The following is a 22,500-nucleotide window of genomic DNA, read 5'->3' as shown; positions in this document are numbered from 1 at the left end:
GGTGAGTAAGCTTTAATACGATTTCTAGTTTGAAAGGGCAATTAGTGCTCTGGTTTGCTTTATAAATTGCGTTTAAAGCAGCAGCTGATCAAGGAATAGGGTTTTACGCTCAAATTTTTGTCAGAACTAGGTTGTTCTTTGCAGCTCGATTTATATATTGAGGTAGCGTGTTCGCTTCTCGACTCAGAACCAGGGTTTTCAGTGTTCTCTTTTCCTCTGTGAATTGAATTTTAAGCGGTAGTTGATCAAGGCATAGGGTTATATTCTCAAAACTTATATCAGAACCAGTGTGTTCTTCGCAGGTCGATTTACATTGAGCCAGTCCTCACCTCTCGTGAGGAGTGCAAAGTATTTGCGGACCTTTTTTTTTTTAGAATTTGTAATGTCTTTCTAGAGATTTTGTCACCAGCATGTTTTTTTTTGCTGCTGGATTTACACTGAGACAGCCCAAAACTCCCGTGAGGAATCCAACGAATTTGCGGACCTTTTGTTTTGAAGACAATCATTATGCCTCTCAACAGACTCTTTGTCCTGTGACACTCGCTCATTAGATCTTTGTATTTTATTCAAGTTTATATTTTTATACCTAAATAAATTCCGCCCCATTCTTTCGCGCTTTTGAATTCACACATCTTATTTTACACCAATTTTAATCTTTTATTAAAATCTTATAACAATCTTATAAAAACTACACACAAAACGTCTGCAAATTATTCAAAACAATAAAACGTCCACATCAATATTATATAAATACAAATTTCCGGCAAAACCCCTTCACAATTCAGAATTCTAAGATACTAATTAAAAACTAAATATATGTTCACGATAGAAAACTATTTACAATTGTGAATAAATTAAGAGTGGGAAAAGGAAAATCAAGCATTACTAAGAAAAAAACTATCAAAAATCTAGGCCCAAAATTATGAGTGCAGATGTAGACCAGCTACAGCGAAAGTGAAGTCTTCTGAGACCTCACGTGATTTGAATGGATATCTAGAACCTCTGACGCATCTGTGTACAGTTCTTAATATAGCATTGCATCATTGCATCATTGCCTGCAATTTCATGCAATTTCATTTTCTTCTTCTGCAGGGATCCGTGAGCGTCAAGGAATCTCATGAGTAAATAACGGAAAGAAGAGAACTACACTTTGCTGGAGAGCCTCCCTTAATTTATAAAAATAAGCTCGTGCAAGTGTCAGATACGATTGAAGCTTGTTATCATAATGATCAGCCCTGAAACGCGCAAAATAATAAAAGCCTTTAAAGTTTTTTTTCGTTCTGAGCTAACGTGCTAGTGGCATGATGCTCTCTCTTCAAATAATGCGGTTTTAATCTCCCAGCCTACTGCGAAATTCAGTGACGCAACGTTTAGGTCCTCCAGAGTTAATTAATAATAGTCCTTCGGAGGCGTAGAGTCCCGCGTATTCTCACAACATTTGGCATACCTGGCCTTCCTATCATTCACGGTCTTTTTCCATAAAAGGGAGCTAAAGCAACCACGACGACGGCGACGGCATGTAGCGAAAACGACACAAAAAAGTGTATTCACGCTGTTTCATACTTTATCACCCCTATTCCATTTCGTTCAAGTTAATTCTCGAATTTTGGCGAATATTTCTGGACTGGTGTTTAATTCTAAGGTAATATATCTTTATATACAAAAAGGAAAGACAAAATGGTTTTGTAGCTCTGAAAGCGTTCTGTGTTTAGTAATGTATAAACATCTCCCTAGCGTTTCTCTCAATATTATTGTTAATTGCAGTAATAGGGATTGCGCACAGCAAAGATAAACATTTTTTTTTTATTCCACACAAGATGGTGTAACGTTACAGCCCTATCTCCCCCATAACAATACAGGACCAAATTGCAAGAGCCATTATGGCTCTTGGTAAACACCAGGCAGTTAGCCCTTAAACAAATTCAGGAAGAAATAGTGCACATATCGTGATCAATGTAATGATTATTGGATTCCCCGCCTTGACATGGCGGATCGAGACAATTTTAAGGTTTTTGTCTTCTGCCTAAGACCTTAATCAGTTACAATTAGTTCATAATTATATAATTGCCCCCGCAGGGATTTCTACCGAAGCCCGGGTGAGGAGGGGGAGGCACAGTGATTTCGTTTTTATTTTTCACTTTTCCATTTTTTGTTTTTAACTTTTTGATTTTCAGTTCGCCATTTTGCTTTTCAGTTGAAATTACGGTTTTTTTTTACTTTTCCGTTTTTGCTTTTAAGGTTTTGATTTAATCAATATAAAATATGAATTTACACATATACGCATTCTTTTCCCTGCCCTACTATAAAATATGACAAGTGTGATTAAATGCATTTTCATATGACCATTACGATATTACTCCCACTTTGACACTAGCACAAGTTCAAGCACAAAACAATTCTTTCCCTTGTTCAGCTTTGCACTTGCTGGACTGCCATTCCTGTTTGAAGCACAGACTGCACTGGAGATGGAATCCCTAAATTTGATTCCTTGCATTGGCATCCACATAAGAATTAGCTCCATCACATACAATGTATTTGTACGCGTACAAAAATCCTAAATGTTATTATTCCTTTTCTATCCAAAAGATTTCTTTCCTTCTTGAATATAAATTCGTATTCATCACACTTTAGAAATCCTGAATATCTAAAGGGGTATCGCTAGTTGTAGGCAACAACAAAATGTCATAGGGGTAACTTTTCACTCTCCGATAGAAATCATTCTTTTGATACTCTGGGTCTCATATATTCAGTGTTTGTGCGCATGAATTTAGGAGCACTTGGCTTACCAATGATTCCTTATTACCTCGATGGCCGTTACGAGAGACTTGAAGGCAAGAGAAATCTCGTTCCGGCTAGAAGCTTTCCCTCGTAAACGAAAGCGGGACCTCAAAACTACGTTCAAACTTGGCAACCCTGGGAAGTTAACCAAACTGGTGAACTTTTTTGTCGCTGCCGGAATTTAAATGCAAGCGAGTGATATATCACTCAACCCTGGTCCGGTAAACCACGCTAAGCGACCTTTGTGTTCAGTTTGTCTCAAGACGATCCGAAGGAACCAAGGTGAGGCTTCATGTCAAGCATGCAATGGTCTTTTTCACCTGAAGTGTATCGGAATTTCGTTCAAGGTATGCAAGTGTTGTAAAAGCTGTAGCGAAGCAGAGGTGGTAGTCACTGAGCAAGTTAGCGAGAGCGAGAACACAGCATACCCTAAACTTAAAAGTCTTTCGGAGTTGTTGCTTTCGAAGGGCTTGAAAGTATGTCATCAAACCATCCACTCCCTGCTACCAAAGATTGACCAAGTTCGAGCTTTACTAGAGTCACGTAAAGGAATCAGCATTCTTGGCGTTACTGAAAGTCATCTTTCCAATAATGTTAGTGATACTGAAGTAACGATTGATGGCTATAAACTTTACCGAAAGGATCGACAGAGTAATCACAGAGGTGGTGGGGTTCTTGTTTATTTAGCGGATTCTTTATCGGCTCTTAGACGAGAAGATTTAGAAAAACCCGAGCTAGAAGCTATCTGGATAGAACTTATTCAGCCTCATTCAAAAGGGATTCTGTTAGGAACATTTTATCGTCCCCCAGATGGATCTGATTTCTTGGATGCGGAGTTTATGTCGTCGTTTGAGAATGTTTTAGAAGTTGCCGATGCCGAAAAGAAAGAAGTGATTATAATGGCGATTTAAATTGTAATTTTTCACCTGGTGCGAGGTGTCAGGGAGAAACAAAGAAGCTCAAGAGCATTCGTCAAAGCATGAACATGACACAGGTTGTTAATGACCCTACAAGAGTCACAAGGGAATCCCAAACTCTTATTGACATTAGCTGTACTTCTCTACCACAGAGTATTACCTCAGTCAAGGTGGTCAAGTCAGCACTCAGTGATCATGACATGACGGCTTTTGTTAGAAAGTTGAACTCGCTTAAGTTTAAACCACGAACGATAAAATGCAGAAACTACAGCAAGTATTGTCCTACACGTTTTAATGAAGATCTGTCATCTGTCTCCTGGGACAACCTCAGTGAGTGTCAGGATGTCGATAACGCGTGGTTGAACTTCAAAACCTGTTTCTTGCACGTGGCTGATAAACATGCACCTCAAATTGAAAAGCAAGTTCGCGGCAGAAACACCCCTTGCTTGGCAAACGAGATAAAGAAAGTAATGGCCGAGAGAGATCATTTTTACCGCCAAGCTCGCAGGAAAAACACCGAATTACACTGGTCCAGATACAAGAGTTTGAGAAATCAGGTTACTGCCATGATTAGAAAAGCGAAATCCAGCTACAACCGCAGAATCATAGAAGAAAATTCTGATGATCCCAAGAATTTCTGGAAAGCTGTTAAGAAAGTCCTTCCCAACAAATCGGTTACACCTCAACCGTCAGCTTCTATTGAGCCTATCACAATAAATGGAAAAAAACAGCCACGGATGCCCTTACTATTGCAAACGGTTTCTGTACATATTTTACAAATGTTGTGGAAAAGTTGCTTTCTAGTATTCCACCTCTTAACAGGAACCAACTGAGCACAGAAGCATGTTTGAATAATTCAAGTCAATCTTTGTTCCCTTTGAAACCAGTATCAGCCGCGTTTGTTCATCGTCAACTTAGGCTGCTTAAGACATCGAAAGGTACAGGACTTTGACGGAATTCCAGCCTGTTTACTAAAGGATGCGGCTCCAAGCATCTCAGCTCCGCTAACAGTCATAATAAATCTCTCGATTTCTTCTGCAGTTTTACCGGAGGAATGGAAATATGCAAGGGTGGTTCCACTTTATAAAGATGGGGATAAGAAGTGTATGGATAATTACCGTCCCATTTCCGTTTTACCGGTGGCTTCGCAGATCCTTGAAAGAGCCGTGCAAATACAGCTCCTCCAACATTTAGATACGTCCAGTCAGCTATCTCCCTTCAAGTGTGGTTTTCGAAAAAATCATTCTACCCAGGACGCGGTTACATACTTCACGGATTGTATTAGGAAAGGCATTGACGAAGGTTGTGTTACAGCAGCGGTGTTTGACGACTTTCGAAAAGCCTTCGACAGTGTCAATCACCAACTTCTCCTAAAGAAACTGCCTCGGTATGGTATCAACAACCATAAACTGAGGTGGTTTAAGAACTATCTTACGAGTCGATGTCAATCTGTTGGAGTCTATGGCAGCGCACAGTCTACACCTCAGCAGATAAAATCTGGCGTCCCACAAGGGTCCATACTTGGTCCAATTTTATTTTAGATTTACATGAATGACTTGCTTAACTGTTTACTTCAGTCAAAGATCCTACTTTATGCGGACGGTGCTGTCCTTTTCAACGCTGATTCCAATATCGGAAACATAAGTACCGTTTTGAATAAAGATCTAAAACAGTTGCATTCCTGGACCCATCTTAATAAGCTGTGCATTCATCCTGTGAAGACCGAATACGTTCTTTTCGGCACTCAACAACGAATCGCTTCGGCTACCCTTTCGGATGGGCCATTTAGCTTATTCCTCGGGAATAAGCCGATAAATCAAGCACAACATTACAAATACCTTGGTGTGCTAATAGATGCAAATCTCAATTTCAAACAACACGTGGATAAGCTATTGGTTAAGATTTCCAAGAGAATCGGTGTCCTCGGAAGAATTAGAAACAATCTAACTGTCGATGCAGCCAATAAAGTTTATCAGTCTCTTGTTCTGCCGGTTATGGATTATTGCCATGTTGCTTGGAGCAGCATTGGGAAAAAAAAAAAACGTGATAAGTTAGATCGAGCACAAAGAAGAGCAGCTAGGATTGTTTTGAAGACCAAAGATTCAGACGCTGAGAACAATTTAAAGTGGCTTCCCTTGTCTATGAGGCGTGATATGCACACCATTAATTTGACTTTTAAATGCTTGAAGGGATCCCCTCCATTATTTTTTTAAATTATTTTAAAGTTTTTAGAACAGCCCACAACACGAGGGAAAGTGGGCACAACTTGCTGCTCCCCAAGGTCAGAACTGAGACGGCAAGGAAGTCTTTTTTTTTTGTTTTAATGGATCTAAACTTTTTAATAATATTGCAAGTGAAATGAAGGATTCCAAGTCAGTTGTGATTTTTAAAACTCGTATTTTGGAATTATATAGATCAAAAGTTTTTTAGTTACCTGTTAAGTTTTTGTGTTAGCTTAGCTTTTAAATGCATTTTAATTGCTGTATTTTAGCTTTTAAAACAATTTTTTAATCTTGTTGTATTTTTAACTTTTAGTGTATTTTTAGTTACTGTAATTTATATATTTTATATATTTACTTTATTTTTTTTTCCAGGGCCCTCATTGATAGCAGCATTTTATGCTGAAGAGATAACCCTGGCTAAATAACATTTATTGTTATTATTATTATTATTATTATTATTATTATTATTATTATTATTATTATTATTATTATTATTATTACTATTACTAATATTATTATTATTATTATTATTATTATTATTATTATTAATGTCAGTTTGGCTGCGTATACAGTAGTAGTGTATATAGTCATCTATCATAGGCTGCACAAGTTGCAATTGATGCTCGTGGTGTTGCAAGATGACAAGTTATGGAAAATTTCATTTGCCTTTTGCCTGTTGCAGGAGCTCCCTACGAGATGCTCAGCACAAAACCTTGTTGATTTAGGTGGTAGTCATTGAGGACGACTGCATCGTCACATTCAAACCAGTTGCACTTTTCACTCAAGCCATAGCAGAGCTGGTACAAAATGGCGACTATCTGTTTTTTATTTAACCCTATGCTATCTGCAGAATGCGAAGGGTCTGTCACTCCATCCTGAACTGCATCAAATAGTCTTGGTGCCCCAGAAGACACACAAACAAGCTTTAATTTTATTGAGTCATACATTGGCTCACTTGAAACAACCATAAACTCAGACTTTCTAAATATCAGGCTTTAAGATCCTTAAGTTCTCCTCATGTTGAAATAGAACGAAAGGGAAAAGTTAGAGCTAATTTTCTCTAATTTTCAATTTTTTAATCTTCAAATCATAAGAACTTGGCCCCAAATAGATATGGGCTAGTCAAGGGAGCTAAACCTTATTAGCTATATATTATATAATTAACGCATGTGCAGTAGAAAATACCAACAACAAAATTTATGAAAAGCAAAAATAAGTGCAACATGGAAGTACCAGAGGAAGAAAATTCACTTCAATATCTCAGGGAGAAAATGCAATTTTAGATATGACTTTGATCTTTACTATTTTAATTATTTTCACTGTTGTGTGCATATTTGCAATTTTCTAGTATGTAGCAATGTGGGGAGAAAAGGGAAGGATTTTTGATGGTTAGGGTTACCTCAATAAAACACATCTGTAATATGAAACATCTTGTGCCACACTCCTGTTTTGGCTCATCTAGTTCTTTATTTTAGAAATATAAGGGGCATCTTGGATTCAAAAGCCTCCATATTACAAAATGTCATTTCTAGAGTTTGGGTCTTTAGTTTTATATCACCTAGTCAAAAATGGAAACATACAATTTCATAGACCTGGGTAGGATATCTTTGAAATTTTATCAGTCGCAGAATTAGGGCACTGCACCTGGTCTGGACACTGGTGGTTAGGAAAGAGGTATCTCTGAGAAGTAATCACTGGCAGAATCACTGCACTACACCGTAATTTTTAGGGAGTTATTATAACTCCAAAAATGGAGTAAAAATTTTAGGTACAGGATAACCCCTTTTTTGGGGTTATTTTAACTCCTAATTTAACTCCGAATTTGGGGTCATTTTTACTCCTGAAAAAGAGTTCTTTTTACTCCCAGTCTGGAGTTAAAATTACTCCGAAATGGGGTTACTTGTACTCCTTACATGGGTTGTTTTTACTCTTTTTGGAGTTAATTTAACTCTGAAAGTGGAGTTAAAATTTTAGGTACAGGATAACTCCTTTTTTGGGGTTATTTTAACTCCTCAATATCTGGGGTCACTTTTACTCCTGAAAAAGAGTTCTTTAAACTCCTTTTTGGAGTTAAAATAACTCCACGAAAAATAACTCCACTGTAAGGAGTTAAATTAGCCCCACTAGAGGAGTTATTATAACTCCCTGAAAATTACAGTGTAAGGTTGCACGTCTCTGAACAACAGGGCGTTCCTGAACCATAACTGACGTGAAATCGTATTATTGCAAGGAGATTGTCACAAGAACTGCAATTATGACTATATAAACGGACTAGCATTGATAATTTTTTTTTTCACAGCGTTTTATTCAAATCGTCGGACGTTTTTTACTCGGTCACAACTTACACGAAGAGATTTTTTCCCAGTAATCCAGTTAATAGAGGAGTTTTGCAGCTGTTACACAGAACCCCATCGAAGTTTGACGTGTCAGCGCGCAAGCCAAAACACGAAACAATAATCACTCATGGACCGCAACCGCTCAGAATTGTGAATGATCTGCGCCTTATTAGCCTTGAGACCAATCTCGCATATTACAAAAAAGACTTTGTCTTATCTGCACTCCACAAAGATAGAACAGATGACTAAGACGATGATCGACGATGGTCGACGATGGTAATTTTTAAAAGAGGCGCCATTTTTCTTTGCTGCATTCGCTGCGATCCAATACCACCACAAACTTCCGTCCTGTGGCTCGCGCATACTCGCAACGTTACCACTTGCTGTTGGCTTCGTTTTGGTTTCTGTTTTTGGTTTTTTGGCTTTCGTTTTTTGATGTTTATAATTAGGTTTTGGTTTTGGTTTTCATTATATAATTTAAAAGAAAAAACAAAAACTGAAAAGTAAAAAGAAATAGATCGGTAAAAATAAAAAGGTTAGACACAAAAATAGAAAAGTAAAAAAATAAAAACCGAAATCTCAACCGAAAAGCAAAATAGCGAAGTGAAAATCAAAACCTTAAAAACGAAAACGGAAAAGTAAAAAATAAAAACCGAAATATCAATCGAAAAGCTAAATGGCGAAGTGAAAATAAAAAAGTTAAAAACAAAAATGGAAATTTGACAAATAAAAACGAAATCACTATGATGTCTTCATTGAAACTGAAACAAGCTTGTGGCCCTCTCCCATCTCTCAATCCCATGCTTCTATTTAAACCATTTTGGTTAGAAGGGTCTAACGACATAGCGATTTATGCTGGTTGGATCTTTCAAGTATGTAGCACCCCGGTAATATTCGCCTTGTACAACGGATTTACAACGCGCCATTTTCATATATTTCTTATAGTAAAGCTTCTTTATCTCTCGTAAAACATGGACCAAGAATCCTTTGACGACGCTCAAGGTTTTAAATTGGCCAATGATCATGAGTCCATCCCATCAGTTTTTGGCAGCTAATGTGGTCCTAATTGTCGTGACGTTTCAGTTCCTCATCTGTTTTCTTGCTTAGCTGGCGACTAAAAATCGTACTCTTTGTCTTGCACTTTTCAAATGGAATACTGAACTTTCTGTGCTATCTTGGTTGCAGTGTTTCTTGGTGTTGCATATAGGAACTACAACTAATTGTTAGTCCGCTTTTGTTTCATGGTGTGGGTATTGTTTAGTTTTTATGTCTTCTCCGCAACACCACGAAACTACCGTTATATTCAAGCTCTTACCACAGTTACCAGTCACATGCAGTGGTGTCTCCAAGAATTTGGCCGTTAATCGCCAATAAAATCCAGATGGTGAGAGAAGCTAAAATGGTTGTTACGAGGCAGGTTTAGTCGCGAAAAAGAAGAAAAGAAAACTGATGCGATAAAAACAGTCGCTTAGAAATCTCAAAAGGGAAATTTACCTTTCCATTCTCTTGTATGTGTTTCAATGCGCCTTGACTTGCGTCGTCCCGATCATGAACTATACATGTTTATAAAATGATGTGAATGCTATACGCGTTGTGATTGATCATTGCCCATGATCTATTAGAGTATACAGATACATAGATGTTGTCACGGGAAACTTGTTTAATTTGTTTTGTTCAAATAGCGTGCTGTTCTGAAAATGTTTTCACTTTGTGAAATCACGTGTTATCAATTATATCTGGTAGCAACCCAGTTTAATATTGAAAACCTAGTAAGAAAAAATATCCACTCATTCTACAACTTGGCAATTTGAAACAATAAAAAATCTTCAAAGGCTGATGATTAAAAGCCTTTATCTGACGCCGGGTAGTAAGTTAGTGGTCCCTAGAATCATTTCAACGAGTTCAAATATAGAATGACGCAAGCTAAGTTTTAAACACTTATTCAGTAATCCGACTGTTTGAAAAATTTCTAAGTGTCATTTCAAACTTACAAGAAGTTTTTAAGTTGAATGAAATGCAGCCCAAAAGTGCCTGGTTAAGGTTTGCATAAGAACTTAAATAGTTATCAAAACACTACAATAACTTTTTTGCGGTCCGAAAAATGACAGGAATCCACATGGAATATACAGCAAATTGATCCAAGCATTATAGAGAACACAAATCATCATCTTTTTATCTGCCAAAACCGGCCTATGGCTCAAAGCCAAGAGCGCTCTGAAACTGGACCTAGTTCCAATTGTCTTGAAAAGGGGCCTGGGTAGCAATGGCGTAAGACGTGTCCTTGATCCGTCCGCCACATATTCTATTTTTCCCGGGTGGTAAATGGAAGAACCGTTGAAAAAGATCTTGGAAAGGAAAAGAAGCGAGCGTTCCTCTTCAGAGGAGTCGAGCACTTCACCAGAAGCAAAAAAAGCGAGGAGTGATGAAGTAAACTCTCCTGAAGTAGTCGAGGAGCACGAGGTTGAAGACGAAATCTTTACGGTTTTGAACATGGCCGAAGGTTTTCATAAAGCTTTGGAGATAAATCGAAAGCTGGAAAAGCTAGACGCTATCCAAACAACAGTAAATGAAGTCCATACGTCCCTTCAATAATTGGAAGGAAGAATACAGAAGCTGGAATATTCGCAAACAACCGCCAGCCACGACATTGAGAACTTGAAAGAAAGCTTAAATAAAGCTGAGAAGCAACAGCAGAATTCGACAGCGAGCCTAACATTTTACCAGGAGAAAACAGATCTCGCTTTAACCGATTTGCAGAAGAAAAATGTTGTTTTAGAAGCTAAGCTTAAAGAAGTACAAGACAAGAATCTCTATTTGGAAGCCTACTCGAGGCGGGAAAATATAATTTTTGAAAATATTGTGCAAGAAACAGACAAAGAAGACACTGAATTAGTTGTTCGCACCTTCCTCGAGACGGAATTAGGATAAGCTCTTGATAAAAGGTAAAATTTGGCCAGTTGGTAAACCTCTCGAGATACCAGGATAGGTGAGAATGCTTCTTCATCATGTCATTACTCATTAGGTAACCAAGATCACGTTAGTATCGTTTGACCACATTTGCCACCCGTTATTATCAATTGCTAGATAATTATTTAGGCGATCGGAATAGAGGTTCGTAACAGATGGCGCTTCAGTTTTTCTTATCTGTCTGTAAGATTCTAGGTAAAAGTCCTAGCTTCCCCCCCATGTCCCTTTACGAAGAGGTTTCTTATTTAGTTGTGTTTATCTGTGCATGTTCTGTTTGGTTTCTATGTTTTAATAGCTTAATCATTTGTTTTAGAAGTAAACGCCTAGTACAAATTCCTATCATACCGTGCAGTGATTGTGGAGCTTTGACACCAGGTGATGTAAGGCTTCCTCTGCAAAGCTGCCCAAGAGAATATCTATGGCTTTGACAATAGCATCACTAAACGTCAGGGGATTAAGAGACAATACAAAGCGTAGAGAGGTGTTTAATTGGCTTCGCAAAAAAAATTACTCGGCATATATGCTACAAGAAGTCCACTGCACTGAAAATACTAATCACGTATGGTCTGCTGAATGGGGCTATCAAGCTATTTTTAGTACTTATAAGAGCAATAAAGCAGGGGTATGCATTTCAACAACAACTTCGATTTTCAAATAGAAAAAACTTACACTGACCCCCAAGGACGCTTCATTATTTGCGACATTAAAACCAATGAAAAGTGTTTTACTTTAGGGAACATATATGCTCCTAAATCGCTCCGCTACTCCAAGAGCAAAACAAAGCAAGCTAAACAACGCGAAACATTTCTGGAACAAACAATTGCCAGATTAGAAGCGGATATCGATAATAAAAACTCCGATGAAATGCACTCCTTACACCTGGAGGAACAATTGAATGAAAGCAGGCTTGAGCTTGAAAAGATAATTGAAATCCGCACCAAAGGCGCAATTTTGAGATCTAAGTCTAAATGGTATAATGAAGGAGAGAAAAACACCAAGTATTTTCTTAATTTAGAAAAACGACACTACAAGCAAGGGACAATAAGTCAAATTAAAATAAACGATAGCGAATTTGTCACCTCGGATAAAAAAATATTAACTGAATGTGTGGTGTGTTATAAAAATCTCTACTCATCCAAAGGTAACACATACAACCAAGATGGTACAACTGTTTTCTTTGAGGGTGGTGATGAAAGAGCCATTGACGAACATGAATTAACTTCGTGCGAAGGAGTTTTAACTGAAAAAGAGTGCCTTGAGGCTTTAAGAGATATGGAATCAGAAAAGACCCCTGGGACCGACGGCCTACCAGCCGAATTTTACAAAGTGGAAGAAACTTTAAATGGCCGAAGTGTAAAGTTAAAGCTTTAGGTGTCTGGTTTTCAAATGATCCGGAAGCAACTGCAACTTTAAATTATAATCAAAAACTAGATAAGGTCCGGAATGTTTTGAGCTGCTGGAAATACCGTAGACTTACCCTAGTTGGAAAGATAACGGTCCTAAAAAGTCTGGTTGCCTCTCAGCTCGTTTATGTGCTCTCACCTTTACATACAAATGTGAAAATTATCAAAGAAGTAAACAAGTTATTTTTTTCATTCCTCTGGAATGGAAAAGGAGATAAAATCAAACGCGACATTATAACAAACGATTATGCTAATGGAGGACTTAAAATGATAGACATACAGTCTTTTAACAAGTCCCTGAAAGCTACATGGATTAAAAAATATCTGGATGAAGAGAACCAGGGAAAATGGAAATATTTTTTTGATATAGAGTTAGAGCGATTTGGAGGCACAATAGTCCTCACTAGTAATTTAAACAAGAAAGATACCACTGAGAATCCCAAGATTAAGAATAACTTTATAAAAGAGATACTTTCAATCTGGGCGGAAGTCAATTTTGATGAAAACATAACGTCCGAGAAACAATTTCTTGAACAAACTTTATGGTACAACTCACTCATTAGAATCGATAACTGCCCCGTCTTCTATCGTGAATGGTTTGATCGAGGCGTTACGAAAGTGAAACATTTGAAAGATGAACATAACAAATTTTTATCACTAGCTGAGCTGCAGCAAAAATACAGCCTCAAAGTTTGTCTTTTAAAGTATTTCGGACTAGTGTCTGCTCTAAAATCTCTTTGGACTACATGTAAAACAAACTGTATCAAAAACTGCAACAATTATGAAACCTTTGTAGTAAGATTAACAGAATGCCAAAGTGCGAGCAAACTTGTATACACCAAGTTGCTTTCTACAAAATGCAAGTTACCATCCCATAATCAACAGAAATGGCTAAAAGACTGCAACGAAAATGATGTGGAGGCGATTAATTGGCGGGAAGCCTACCAGTTGGCCGCTAAATATACTAAAAGTACAAGAATTATTGAATTCCAATATAAATTTTTACATAGACGAATATCAACGAACGACTTCTTAACAAAAATTGGCGTAAAAGACAACCCAAATTGTTCTTTTTGTAATAATGAACCAGAGAAACTTCTTCATCTTTTTTGGTCTTGTCCTAAAGTGGCCTTCTTCTGGCATAGTTTATCTCTTAAGCTGACTTTGCTCCACATTACACCGGAACATTACACATTAGATATATTTGTTGCACTTGGTCTAAGGCCGGATTCTTCAAAAAACTGCCAGCAAATTAATTTCCTTTTCCTTCTAGCCAGAAATTACATCTGGATTAGCAAAAGAAGGGAAACCTCGCCAAAGATAGCAGGCTTCCTGCAATACCTCAAATCATTCTACCACATAGAGACCACTGCAGGTCCCATTTTACCAAAAAAATGGGAAAATGTGAGCTCCTTATTTAAGTAAGCCTTTGATTTTGTATACATTTGTATATCTCGATCCTCTGCTCATTTTCTCCAGCATTAACCTGGTGTATCTTTTGCTTCACAATCGCTGCCTCTTTAAGACACTTAAGATATAAGTGCGTTTACCGTGAATGTTTGGTTTTGTAAATGTTGGTTTTGAAGTACAATTACTAATTAGAACTGCTTGTAAATAGTGCATTGTAGTGTGAGTAGTGAGTAGGTAGTGTTGTAAGTACTGAGTATTGTAAGTCTTTACATTGTAAACAGAGTAAGTACCTTAGTCTATTGTATTCTAAATATTGTATTGTAAGTAGTGTAAGTATCGTAGTGTTTGTAAGCATTTTTGATTGTTGATTGTCGATTGAATAAATGTTATTAAAGATAAAAAAAAAAAAAAAAAAAAATTGTCTTGAGTCGAGAATTGATTTTCCAAGGCACAATCAGCTAAGCTTAGTAAGCTAAACACCGACGAAACCTTTTTATTGCTGGCACAGAATATTTTAGTACAATAGCTCAACCACACGACCACATACCTGAGTTCTGCCTGTCAAAACCATTTGGAAATCACACAATTATACACTTTCGCAGCACTAATAAGACTATCTACAACCACGCATAATCTTCTCACGTTGAACACGAGCAAAATATCATCAAATAACTCTGAAAAACCCAGCCTATTGGAAGACTTGGCCCGGGTCAAACTTCACCTGGAATTTTGCTCTCGCCCAATGAATTTGACTCCTTAAAGCCTATTCCCGAAAAGCGGACAATATCGTACCTTTCTCTCTCAGCCCGGATCAGGGCCATTGATTCGTTTAGCCAAATGAAACGAGAATACAATACGATATTGGACGATGCAGACTCTGCGAATCGTAACGACTTTGTCCCATCCCAGAGAGATTTACATGATCAGGGGCACCCAATCAACCTGTTCCTCAAAATATTGTTCTTCAGGCCAATTTCTACCGGCTGGGAGATTTGGAAAAAAAAATGTATATCCTTGGAAGGAATGTTGCTGGGAAATAGACAATCAAGGGTGTCTGAGGGGATTTGATGTCAGAATAGCTATGTGCTATTTGCCCCCTACCCCCCCCCCCCCCCCCCCACTGAAGGGTTAATGTACGCCCTATGACCACACCCAATGTCCTTGTTTTGAATGGAGTCTGCTAGGAACAATTTTTGGCTTGTAGGTCATGTGCCCTAATTTCAAAAACACTTTAAGTGGGCTCCTCTTTCACTGAAATTAGTTTAACTTTTTTAAACTAACCCAGACCAATGAAAACTATACTCACCGCTCGCAGAGTGCTGGCAGTTTTTACCGTCTCCATTGAAATGCTGTTGACATGAACAGCTGTAGGACCCAATGGTGTTCGTACATAAAGCGAACTTGTGACAGCTGTGTAAACCGCTGGAGCATTCATCAACATCTGCGAATAAAGATTCAGGGCGCTGATGTATCAAACATTTTTGACGTTTTCAAGGCTTCATGTAAGAGTTGATTTTAGCATTTAGATACATTGTGTCTATTTTTAAGAGCATTTTATAGTGGAAAAACATTACAAACATTCAGTGTTCGGCATTCATAAAAAAAGCTATTAGATGCTCATTGGAAACTAAGTCCATCGATTGATGCAATGCAGCATATAAACAGATGGAGGATAGTGGGTTTGAAACCAGATAAACTTGAGACATGTTTCACAAGGAGACACAGTATATGCAGGCTTTTGAACTTCTTTTTACATAGAACTCATTTCTAACAGTAAATGAGTTCTTTGCACAGCTCTCTCAATAATAAATTTCAATGCTAAGATACAAGAATATCAATCAATCGACATGAAGATCCTTGAAACAGTACTACTTAAGTGTAGGTTTTATGTAGCTCGGCTCAGGGCTCAGCAATTGCTGTACAATGACTCATTTTTAAAACAAACAAACGTACCATTGCAAGTCCTCCCATCTCCTGTGTATCCTGCTTTACACGCGCATGCGTACGATCCCACAGTATTGGTACAGACTGCATTGACGTCACGACAGCTATGATCGTTGGTAGAACACTCGTCGACATCTGAGAACACAAAATTACTCAAAATATAAGAAATAGATATTACTTCATGGTTTGTGAGTGCGTACCGATTTTTACTCACGAGTTGTGAAGGATTACAGACGAAAGAGCGAGATACGGGCGAGTAAGTGATTCTTCAAAACCAGAGAATAAAGATCGTACAAAGTAACCAACCATGAAGCAATTTGTTTAGTTTATTTGTACTTTTACACTATCAATCGCGAGATAAAATCAATACAAACACAAGGATTGCGAAGAGAGATATATTTACTACTATCAACATTGCAGTATTCAACAGTTTTTGAAATGTTTAAATTTGTTTTCGATAACTCCAAGAAAAAGTAAAAACGTGATTTTTAAAAGCTATATCTCACATAATACTACAAGTTTGAACGTTCAGTGAGAATGTTCCAACACGTTCAGGGGCCCGTTTCTCGAAGCTCCCGGTAATTACCGGGCCCGTTAAGCTGTTTTGTTTTCCATTTTAGAAGGGAGTTTTAAAAGTTTTGAAAATGATACAGTAGAGTTATTAGCTAACGAAACAAAATGGACTTCATTAGAGGTCAGAACACACCCCACTATTCTTGAGACTTTGATTTGAAAATATGATTCCGGGCCCGTTAAGTTACCGGGACCTTCGAGAAACGGGCCCCTGAACCGTAAAGACGTACCAAGTACAAAAATGTACAAAGTTTCAAGAAAAGAGTTTAAGCCGTATGTTCATGGATTTGTAATTCAACTAATCAGGGTCCGAATGTAATACTTTAAATGGTCTGTACCTCTTTGGAGAAGATTCTTGGACTGCTAACTTATGGATTGATTTATATTCAAGCTGGTGATTGAAATTCTGAATTGGCCTCCTTGAATTACAACGCCGGAGAAAAGTGACACCGCTTGTTTACTTTGCCTAGCTAATGTCCGTTTTGTTTTGACCAAAAGGCCATTCGTGACGTCTTTTGTAATGCTGTAGTCGTGATTTTTCTCTTCGAATACCTTTTAAATTCGGCAATCACATCATACCATGAACTCAAGGGGGGAAGGGGGGGGGGCTAATATTCTTCGATTCTTCGTTGTCTTCTCATTCGCTGATGCATGATAAATTCGCCTGGGGAATTTCTTCTAAAAACACTCGACTCGCCTTTTATCATTAAAAATTCCTTAAATAGAGCAATAATCTGCTCAGTTTTCTTTCTGGTGTTTTCTTTTCTTGTCCTTCGGGAAATTCTTCGAGTGAGACTTTATATGCTTGAAGTGCCCGATCGAAGAAAACGTAACTATTTTAGTGAAAGCGGACAGTGAAAGGCGGGAAAACCGATACGATGTTTTTAATAGTGGATTTTCGTCTGCGGCCTGTAATTGGCTATACCATAATTCTTACTTGTGAGAAAAATTGTCCCACCATTAAATTGCCAGTAATTTTTAACAGATAATATTTACTTGTCATATTACCTTATGGTAAATCTCATTACATTAATAATAATTACAGATACTTGACCTGTCGTAGAATAAGGTTGATGTGAACTGCGGAAGTACAAATTTAAATGAATATATATCTGATCGTCGCAGTGTATGGTAGTTGCAATTTAATCAATTGCAATTAACAACGACATGATCGTGGCAGTGGTTTCTTTTCATTCTATGATTCATTCCGTTCACGAACTGGTAATCAGCAAAAGTAAGTATTTTTAAATTCATCCTCGATTATGAGAGCCCGGCGTTTACAAGTCAGAAGTATACTGCCGTTTTGAAATCAGGAGAACACTTTGAGCAGCCAAAGATGAAAGACACTTGCTCAGTTGTTTAACAACTGTTCATCATAGTCCGATAGTCTTTTCCTGAGACCCCATGATAGCTGGGATTCATGGAGAAATTGTTGAGAATTAAAACCCGAAAATGAGGGGGAAATTTGTTTTCTTTCGACGCTGCCATCGATGGGTGAGTGGAGCTACGGTTGTTGTGATGTCGGAAACTCCCGCCCGTATTAAATATAATATTTGCCCCAGCTCTGGGGTTTTAATTATTCATTTGGATATTGCAAGAGAGAGTCATCGTCGCCCTTCTTCGTCGGCGTCATCGTAGTCGTTGAGGAAATTTATACCTCTGTGGCCTGTGACAGTCGTGGCGATATATTCTGAACTTACAATATGTAAGGTTTGCTTTTTTCAGTTTGCTGACTGTTGTTTTCCTTGCACAATGATTCGTAAACTTTTTTTCTCACTTTCGTTAAGGCTAGTACTACTACCTGCGGATACTTTCGTTATGTTAGTTATGGTATTTTGGCACATTGGTTTAGTTTGAACCAGATGTTTAAATTTTCGGTTTCGTTTGCTACTGAGGTAGAAAGAAACAGACCATCGCATGGATGTTTTAATAGAGGTCTTTGCTCGACAAAAGACTTAAAGAGAGCAACCGGACGCCTTTCACCCCCAGCAATGAATGACGTGACTTGAAGTCCTTGTTGTTATCATGTAGTCATGTTATCATGTTCATTTAAATGCCTGAAAAGTGGAACTGTCATGGCTTGCGTGTGGTTGTCACCGTTTTTGTTCTTTATTTTCTACTCAAAGCGTAGTCTGTTATCAGTAGCTTGTTTGGTTTCTCTGGCTCATTTCCCTCGATTTTGTTGACAGTATTTTTCTCTTACCACCGTATTTTCAATACAGTTAGCCAGAAAGACGTTCTTTTTATTGTGTTTGAGTGTTTGGATTTTTTTAAACTTTTCTATTGTAGTTTTGCGTACATGAAATCAAATCGTTGTTTGCTGAAAACAATGGCCATTTTCTTAAATTTTGTTGTTAAAACAGCTCTAATCTGATTGGTTCTTGGTGGTTTCTTTTTTGTTTTCAACCCATCAGAAACCATTTGTAATCTGCACTCGTGTTACAAATTTGCACTCGTGTAACAGAAGAACTGCACTCCTTTCTCAGCCAATCAGAATTGAGTAGTTTTTTTCGTGTATATTATTAGGCCTAAAAAAATGATCGCAAGTTTGAACAATCACCATCGTTCCACGTATCCGATGATATAAACTAGCTGCTTGGCTCCGCTTTTCTATTTTCTTACTACTTACAGTCAATACTAAAATTAATTTAAACTCCTGCCAAACCAAAACTTTAACTGTAAAAAGCGAGGAGAGCACAAAAGACTCTCGTATTGCTGTCGTTGCTGTTCAATCTAAAAAAAGAACATATCATACAAACGAAATTAAACTCAAACGGCTCACCAGTGCATGTGAATCCATCCCCTGTGAATCCTGCTGTACATGCGCATGCGTAAGATCCAACAGTATTACTACACACCGCATTAACGTCACAGCTGTGAGACTTGGTAGAGCACTCGTCGACATCTGGCGAAAAAAGTGAGGAAGCCTTCTTGTTTAGTGATGCAGCAAACTCTGAATCAATACCTTATAGGTGAGACTTCCTCTTAGCTCTATAGCAGAACGAGCTAGTAGTAAGAGGGAGTATTCGAGGGAGTAAATTTCCTTTCTGAAATGCATGACGAATCAATGCGAATTTTTATTAATTATAAGAGCAAAGTACCCTGTTTGCTCAGTTTGCATACTAAAGATCAATTTCGTTAAGATAGTTTTGTCGGACGTACGTTTCAGTTTGGGTTTTACGGAAAAAAAAACTTGAACGTCCCCAAAATCGATCTTTGATTTGAGCGAGGTTAAGCGGAAATAATGCTAAATATGCTTTAAAATACGCATTTAAAAATCAAATAGGATAATTGAACAAAAAAGAAGACAGGAGAGAAAGGAGTCCCAGGTCTTACGATAGATTAGAGCCTGGTCACCTACTCAGTTTTTTTTTAGGCTATAATTTTGCCAGATACATATTTCTAGTTTTACTTAATTATTATTTCGAACCATTTAGGTTGTATGTCCATCGTTAGAAAATACAGGCACATCGTTTTGGAAGCGTGCTTTACAATACCGCAACAGCTTACCAGAGCATGTTTTTCCATCGCCTGTGAATCCTGCTTTACATGCGCATGTGTAAGATCCAACAGTATTACTGCAAACCGTATTAACGTCACAGCTGTGCGAGCTGGTAGAACACTCGTCGATATCTGCATGAGAATTGTAAGTTACGTAAAGCGTTAGAATAACTAACATTAAATCTACCTGATGGTTTACATCTGGTCGCTAAGGTTGGATGTTTCCATTTTTTTTGTTCTTGTTTGTTTTTTTTTTTTTATGTTTTAACAAATATGGTTTTAAACTTTTTTTCCAAAATGACATGACAGTGTTGAGCTTTTGCACACAAACATTGCACCTTCAATGGTTTCGTCGTCTTATTTAAGAACCTTCAGATTGGAGTAGGTCGTTTTTTTGAAAAACAATTTATTGTGTGAAATTTCAAAGTTACGATATGTGTGGCTCCATCTCGACTTATGGGTCGCTTGGGAGAGGTGTCGCACATGGAGGATCAACTGTATCTCAAATACCATTGCAAGGTTTTCCATCTCCTGTGTACCCAGCATTACACGAGCATTTGTATGAACCCACGGTATTCTGACATACGGAGTTGACGTCACAGGAATGGGAACCAGTGGTACATTCATCCAAGTCTAAAAAGAAAGCACACAGAGGCTTCTTGTCAAACAACATGACTTTTTTTAGTTAATGAAGCTTGTTTAAAAATAATATACTGTGGTGTAGTTGGGTAATTGACGTACACTGGCAAGGCAACAAAAAAAATGTTTGAAAAAAGGAACTTGCAGAAAGGGTCGTAGGCGTGCCCCGAGTTAACGTATGTACTTATGTTCGTTAATAATTTGCAAAGAGGTGTTTAGAAAACCGGGTTCAAAAGTAAGCGGAGGTTAGCGCGACTTTTTTCGTGAATCCAACGTATGAACGTTTTCTCGTTCTTCTTTTGATTACGCCCATTTCAGGCTTTTGCGGCCATTTTTAGGTCAATGGACATTCTTTTAATGCAAATGTATACGACTTGTTTCCCTATGTTTGTGATAATGAAACTGATTGGTGTTACCCTCTCTTCCCTTCCATGCAGTCTGTCTAACCATCTGCCTAACATGCTGTAATTGTGTTTCGACCTTTTCGAATGTAGTTTTAACTCAGTAGATTCACTATCTGGAACGTGAAGATTAAGATATACAGTTATAAATCTCCATAGTGCTACGCTTAGTACCTTTAAAACACGTGTAGTTGTAACAGTTAGTACATGGCACATCATTCCAAGTGTAACCATGCTTGGCGCCAAGAGTGTGAACACAGTCTTCGTTTTCATTGCCAGAAATTAGGGACAAGATGGCGGTTGCGCGTGCGCACCAAGACCACAATGGCTGCGAATTCGTATAAGAAAATGTATGGAGAAAAGGAAACTTTTTCAAATATATCGATTATGAGCTCACGGGTGTTCGGTGCACGACTCGAAACATGTTAAGCGCTGTGTAACCTTCGCATGTGGATTAAAAATAGCTAATTAGAAGTAGGTTTACTTACTTCCCGAAGTGGCCACTTTTATCTCTCGTTGTACGCTCCATTTCTCCATACATTGTCTTAAAATCTTGCCGAAGTCATGCGAAATACTCGTCGATTAGAGGATAAACCCTTCACTGAAGTAAATTTGCACGACTCGATATCACTTCTGCGATGGAAGATGTTTCCAAAGCAGTCGTTAAAAGGACGATTTTTGAACTGGAAAATACTTCCAAAGGCGCATTATTTCCCGCAGTTTTCCATCTGTAGTCCAGTAATGGACGCCATGGTTGCGAATGACTTATTTCGGTCGGACAAAGCTTCACAACTCCAAACCTCACCGAATCGCCATTTTGGTTGTTGCTACAACTCCAGAGATGCTTCATGGGATATAAACTAGGTTCCAGGCAGTCAAAAATCCTAGACTAGCCTACTAGGCTTGGTTTTAAAACAAAATTGTCACGAAAATGTCACGAAAGGTACAGCCGCGTACTGTTTTGTTGCTATCAGCCGCTCGGCCGAGTATAAACCTAACATTTTCTTGCAAGATGTTTCATTCCAGCTTTTTTCTTCGTAAAACAGATCCACAGAGCTCAAATTATTTAAAAAATCGCGGGGGATACGCTTTCCCTGACTACGATCGTTTTTGTCCGCCATTTTGGAAATGGGATTCCGCTGACAATTAATCACGGGCGCGAAATGTCCACTATTTCTGGCAATGTCCAGTCGTTCGGTTGCTGTGGAGCCCAGAACCTAAAACTGCTTATTTCTTTGTTTGTCCACACAAAGGAGCCCTCCACACTTCGGTCATTGAGTCCAATCCAAGATCTCTCTCCGTTGTGACGGTGTTGAATGTAGACATTTTCTTCTTGATTGTGAACCGTTACCAAATTGGAACTCATCGTAGAACAGTTTGACTCAGCGGTAAGCCACGAGGCGCATGCA

The 22,500-nt window shown here is 38.1% G+C and overlaps 1 protein-coding gene across 1 annotated transcript in view; it reads right to left on the bottom strand.

Moving 5' to 3' along the window:
- The window catches only part of LOC140947021 (uncharacterized), a 151,927-nt gene that overhangs the window by 122,945 nt on the left and 6,482 nt on the right, over positions 1–22,500 (bottom strand). The window contains exons 11-16 of the mRNA XM_073396103.1: positions 22,278–22,500; positions 21,266–21,362; positions 20,562–20,684; positions 20,061–20,183; positions 19,333–19,455; positions 15,987–16,112 (exon numbers count right to left, since the gene is read on the bottom strand). The exon at positions 22,278–22,500 is cut by the window's right edge and continues 55 nt beyond it. Of these exons, the coding sequence (XP_073252204.1) occupies positions 15,987–16,112; positions 19,333–19,455; positions 20,061–20,183; positions 20,562–20,684; positions 21,266–21,362; positions 22,278–22,500 (815 nt within the window). The remainder of the gene's footprint in view (positions 1–15,986; positions 16,113–19,332; positions 19,456–20,060; positions 20,184–20,561; positions 20,685–21,265; positions 21,363–22,277) is intronic.

The sequence above is a fragment of the Porites lutea genome, chromosome 8, assembly GCF_958299795.1.
Source record: "Porites lutea chromosome 8, jaPorLute2.1, whole genome shotgun sequence".
Classification (NCBI taxonomy): Eukaryota; Metazoa; Cnidaria; class Anthozoa; order Scleractinia; family Poritidae; genus Porites; species Porites lutea.
Note: the sequence above shows the minus strand (reverse complement) of the source record. Positions and strands in the feature narration are given on the sequence as shown.